Here is a 5,583-nt window from a genome sequence, read left to right as displayed (position 1 = left end):
CACCCTAGATATATGGGTATCAAATGAAAGTCATTGACTAGTAAAATACTACACACTATGACAAATTTCAAATCCGAAATGGCTGCCACCACATAATTGCAAATAACATTTATGTTTCACAAAACCGTCAATATGGGTATCAAATGAAAGGGCCTGACTTGTAGAATAATGTCCACCATATTAAATGTTGGAGTTTTTAAATTTTTATTTCATATAAAAATTTAGAGTTAAAGTAACACTAATGTATAGAAAAGGCATCAACAACCGACATCCTACGACAAAGTAAAAAATAAATTAATTGTTTGTACAAGTATCAAGTCGGGCGGACATAAAAAACGAGGGTATTAACGGTCGCTCGACTTCATTAAAATACATGTACTTAAAACGAATTCACTTTTTACTCTATAGTTGCTTTTTTAATTAATTTGAGTGTATAGGTAGTTAGATTTTTAAAGCGCATCTTGCAACTCTTAATTATTCAACTGCAAGAACAGATAATTTACATCTTTTACCCATAGTTAGGTTAAATTTACTCACCATAATTATGTGCAATGCTATTGACAAAAATTAAAAGCTACTTAGTTCAGTCAAAACAAACTATTAAATTTGAATTTTTCAACCTCGTTGTCCTTTATACACACTTACTATATTCTACATACTATATTTTGCATATTACCTGAGTAAAGAATTGTGTATAAAATAACATAGAACTGGAATCTAAGCTCTGCAAAAGACTACATGTAATTCCCCCCTATCGCAGGAAACCTAGTTAGGGGGTGAGCAATAAAGATGCATCGTCCCTCCCCTTTAACTTAGCTGTTGGGAAAATCTACGTGCAATGAATAAGAGGTTTTATTCCGTTATATAATAATATATTTCATAAGAAATACAAAAGCAATTACATTGACATTACAAAGGAGATTCGTTACCAACGCAATATACCTTTGACTGGGTATGATATCGAATAAAAACTGTTGCAAAATCATTTTTTTTACTACGTGTGTGTCGTAGCTTTCTGCTTGGGCTTTGTGATATTCTTACCCACTCAAACCCCCTCGGTTGCCACCCTCGCTACGTTATTTGGAAGCTCCGGAATCTCCAAGGCACATACCGATGCCTCCCTTGTGCAACGCCCAAAAGTCTCATCCCGGGACAAACGGTTACCCGTATGCCTTGGTGGTACGCACGGCAACATGTACTACAACAAGTTGCCATCGGTACTGTTACTAAATATATTTTAAATAATCTCTACACTAAAGCACTTTGGAATAATAATAATTTTAGTCTATTCTACTATATTTACACATAAGATATCCTAATCTTATGTGTAAATATTTATATTGTTTGATTTGATAAGATTCTGATTTTTATCCCTTGTCCAGTTGGGTAAATTTTATTTAAAAAAAATCCTGAAAGGAACTGTTCCATCTTCGAAGAAACTGGTTGAGACACTAGTACCCGGTTACCCGTACTGGACACAACTATCTAAAATTTAACAAAATTTCTGAACATCAGATACCGCAATATAACCACACCATAATGGCGATTTACTTTACAAGCGAGTTTTAATCAAGTTGTAATATATATCATTTTATTATAGTTTCTTCTGGCGTTAAGTTGAGGTGAGAATAACAAAAAGCTTATTAAAGCCCAAGAAAATCTAAAGGGGAATAGGTAGAAAGACGATTTGCTGTTATCGCGAGTTGCCTATTAAGGGCCGCCGTACACGGACTGCTTCAAGCAGTTGAGACCGACTGCTTAAAGCCGCGACCGCGCAGTGAACTATAGTCATTCATTCGCTGCCGTACACACGACTGCTCGAGCAGTCGCGACCGCTTCAAGCCGTCAACTGCATGATGAAATTCCATCGTGCCGTCGACCGCTCGCGAGCGGTTGCGAGGCATACACCGACTGCTCGAGCCGTTGACTGCGCTAGAGCAGTCGACAGCTCTCCGACTTCCCTCTCCCCCCCGCCCTTTGCGGCCTCGCGGCGTCTGTTTTCTCATTTGCCGGCTGTTTTTTGAACATGGAGGGCGTGTGCGATAGTGATGCCCTTATTAGCGCAATTAAAACGCAAGAACTTATTTGGAACTATAAACTTAAGGAACACAGCGACAAAATAAAGAAGAACAATGCATGGGCAATTATTTGTGCCCAAGTAATTGAGAACTTTGATGAAAAACCAGTTGAAGAAAAAAATCAAATCGGTAAGTAAAAAAGTCAGTCATTTAACACACACATTTATTATTTTATTTATTATTAAAAAACAGACTGGTAACAATATAATAGTTGTTTTGCTTCTTATTATATTTTTAATATTTAAAAGAATACAGAGGCTATGTTATACGGACGGCGCCCTTTTGATTTATATCATATTCCATTGCCAATCTAGTTTGCCTTCTTCGCTCACAAAGTAATTAGCAAATTCTTCACGGATTGTTGTTAACATAGGTCCACCTGGACGAACTTGCTGGGTTGAATGTATTATAGAATAAGGAAGACCCTCAAACGTATCCTCAAATTTATTTCCATCTCGTTGTTTTACGTAGTTGTGAAGAACACACGATGATTTTACTATATCCACTGCGAAATCAACGTTGACGTTGAGTGGTCTATGAAAGATCCGCCATTTATTAGCTAATATGCCAAACGTGCATTCAATATATCGCCTCGCACGTGATAACCGATAGTTAAAAATTTTTTTTTTCTCTGGTAAATTCTTGCCACCATATGGACGCATTAAATTTTCCTGCAAGCTAAACGCTTCATCCCCAATAAACACATTCGGTAATAACGGTCCATTTTGTGATATTGCAGAAGGTGGAGGTATATTTAACTTTTTTTCTTGTAACATTTTATATAGACAACTCTCTTCGAAAATAGTCGAGTCAGCGTGCCTTCCATATGAGCCTATATCCACGAAAGTGAACATATGATTACTATCACATACTGCTAGAAGTATTATCGAAAAATAATTTTTATAGTTATAATATGACGATCCACTTTGCGCGGGTTGTATTATTCTAATATGTTTGCCATCAACGGCACCGAGGCAGTTCGGAAACTGAGCATTTTTTTTGAAACCATTTATTATGTCTTTCCATTTATCTTTAGTTAGTTGTTCCATACACATATCCTTCATATGTATCCATATATTTCTGCAAACATCCCTCACTATCTTACCTATTGTTGTTGATGCTATTCTAAAACTATATTGCAAATCCATAAATGTACATCCAGTTGCCAAATACCTGTAAAACATATTTATAAATCAATCAATTATACTAACTTATATTTTTTTGTTGTTACAGCCATGTTAATACAGAAAAAATGGAAAACATTAAGAGATGGATACACCAGATATGCTAAAAAAATTAAACCAAAGAGTGGTTCAGCAGCCCTCAACATTCGGCCATATGCATATTATCAGCAGATGTCTTTTTTAAAGGCAATAATAGAAGATAGACCCGACAAAACAAATAGTTTACAAGAGAGTGAGCACACTGAAATTACGTCCGGAGAAACCGAAAATGGTCAAAATAAAATACCCAGAGAAAGAAACAAAAGAAAATTAACTACTAAAATCACAGATGAGAACGTCTTAATTGAAAAATTATCCAAACGTTTAGATGAAAAAACGCAGAATTCGCGCATTGATAATGAAGATGAAGATAAATTGTTTTTACTATCATTAGTTGGCGAATTCAAAAAAATTAATGAGCATTATAAATTAGATGCTAAGACCGAAATACTTAACGTAGTGAAATACTTTAAAGGGATGACAAATCACACATATCCTTCGAGTTATGGTGACAGGGGATATTCATCGTTTAATGATTATCGTGGACCATGGGGTTATAATACTGGCCCCTCTACCTCTACATCAGTGCCTGGTCCCTCTAGATCAGCAACCGGCCCCTCTACATCAATGGCTGATGACCAAAATTCTCAATTTGAAGACCTTTCATCATGTTCTGTAATGTCCGATGATGTAATTTCCAATATTTTTAATGAATAAAAATTTTAATAATTACTATATATTTTTCTTACCTCAATGTTACTGCTAGTCTTTCTTCAGGTTCGATACTTCTCCTCATAATTGTGTCTTCCCGTTTAATGTGAGACTTTAGTATATTATACAATTCATCAAACGAAGACTTTGACATTCTAAAATAGTTGAAAAATTTTTCTTCATCACTTCTAAGTTCCATAAACAAATGATGGAATTGTCCACGTTGTTCTCTTAATTGCAAAATTGGATGAACCCAAAATTTTCTCTTTTGACGTCGCCGCCGTCGTCTCCGCCTGAGCAGGAGCAGCAAAAGCAGTGCTTCCTCGTCAGAATCCATGACTCGACTGTGGTAGAAAATCAACTGCTCGAGCAGTTGAGTCGTAGCTCGAGCAGTCAACAACCGACAGCTCAAGCAGTCGACGCCGACCGCTCGAGCGGTCCGTGTATTTCACTCAGCCGCTAACTGCTCGAGCAGTCCGTGTACGGCGGCCCTTAGTGTGCGCAATGAAGATGCATAGTGCCCCGCCACCCCTTTAACTAAGCTGCGAGGAAAATCCTTCTGTATAGAATAACGGATTTAACTGAATATATTTTGTTCAGAGAATATATGAAAATTAAAGTGAGTGAGGATCTCTTAGTGAAATATTACTTAGGCTTTGGGCTGAGAATACTTAATCGGTTATATACTAGACGTTTTGAAGTATTTTTAATGGCCTTTTTTTCTGTGAGAACATAACTAACAAGCGAATTGTAGTTTGAAGACCATGACGTAGCGATGTATGCTGTTCCCTTTATCGGAAAATTCCCGCGTTCGATATTAGGGTCAGGATTATTTGATAAGGTATTGTCTGTTAGAAGGCTTCAGCCGTAGTAAAATACAACTATACTGCAAAGAAATACCACCTACCAATTTAGCGTTCCAATGGGATATTAACTTAGAAGGAATAGGTTATTAATAGGGTCTTATTTCTTATAACTTAGTGGCGTAGAATATTAGATTGCACCCTCAGTTACAAGCGGGACACTGATTTTCTATATATTTGGAATGTCTAAGATGCAAGAAATGTTTAATCTTTGATTTTGATACCTCTTCATACAAAAGTTATCAGTGTTTACAAATTTTGTTTGAGATTGGGAAAATGAGGGCCCAGGTAAGATTACAATCAAACTTTTACTTGACATGTATAAAAAAGGATAAAAGGTAGTTTACAATAAAATTATACTCTACACACGCCATCACGTGATGATGATGACACGCCATCTACCGTTACTATTAAATTATTTTCTTCGAAACATACTCCTAACTATTCGTTTTTTTCCCCTTATGTATTTCAATAAATAAGTCACAAATTAAAATACTTCTTTTTTCTTTTGTCTCTTAATTACTACGTTTTATAGTAGTGTAGGTTATTATTACATCTTCAATTTAACTAGCTGTTTCTGCAGCTTACTCAGGCTTCACAAGACGCAACTATAAATGTGCCAAATTTCGTTAAGATCGTAACAGTAGTAGAGCCCAACAAAGTAGAAAGTAGGTAAAAAATTAAGAAACAAATATCCAAACTGTTACA

General features: G+C 36.0%; 2 protein-coding genes across 2 annotated transcripts; one reads left to right on the top strand and one right to left on the bottom strand.

Annotated features, from left to right (window-relative positions):
• Positions 1 to 2,012: 2,012 nt before the first annotated feature.
• On the top strand, positions 2,013 to 4,036 carry LOC120632510. Its single transcript, XM_039902327.1, has 2 exons — positions 2,013 to 2,207; positions 3,312 to 4,036. The coding sequence occupies exons 1-2, from the start codon at positions 2,027 to 2,029 to the stop codon at positions 4,016 to 4,018; spliced, it is 888 nt and encodes a 295-aa protein (XP_039758261.1). The 5' UTR covers positions 2,013 to 2,026; the 3' UTR covers positions 4,019 to 4,036.
• On the bottom strand, positions 2,206 to 4,505 carry LOC120632509 (protein ALP1-like). Its single transcript, XM_039902326.1, has 2 exons — positions 4,051 to 4,505; positions 2,206 to 3,251 (listed from the first exon to the last, which is right to left on the bottom strand). Exons 1-2 carry the CDS (start codon positions 4,347 to 4,349, stop codon positions 2,366 to 2,368), a joined length of 1,185 nt encoding a protein of 394 aa, XP_039758260.1. The 5' UTR covers positions 4,350 to 4,505; the 3' UTR covers positions 2,206 to 2,365.
• Between the last annotated feature and the right edge of the window lie 1,078 nt (positions 4,506 to 5,583).

This window comes from Pararge aegeria, chromosome 20 (assembly GCF_905163445.1).
Source record: "Pararge aegeria chromosome 20, ilParAegt1.1, whole genome shotgun sequence".
NCBI lineage: Eukaryota > Metazoa > Arthropoda > Insecta > Lepidoptera > Nymphalidae > Pararge > Pararge aegeria.
The sequence above is the reverse complement of the archived record's forward strand: the minus strand, read 5'-3'. Positions and strand labels throughout refer to the sequence as shown.

What these genes read in the sequence shown, in the direction of transcription:
- LOC120632510 (XM_039902327.1), top strand. Translation starts at nt 2,027, where the DNA reads ATGGAGGGCGTGTGCGATAGTGATGCCCTTATTAGCGCAATTAAAACG. An exon ending in TGAAGAAAAAAATCAAATCG is followed by an intron (nt 2,208 to 3,311) that starts GTAAGTAAAAAA and finishes TTGTTGTTACAG; the next exon opens with CCATGTTAATACAGAAAAAA.
- LOC120632509 (XM_039902326.1), bottom strand. Translation starts at nt 4,349, where the DNA reads ATGGATTCTGACGAGGAAGCACTGCTTTTGCTGCTCCTGCTCAGGCGG. An exon ending in AGACTAGCAGTAACATTGAG is followed by an intron (nt 3,252 to 4,050) that starts GTAAGAAAAATA and finishes TATGTTTTACAG; the next exon opens with GTATTTGGCAACTGGATGTA.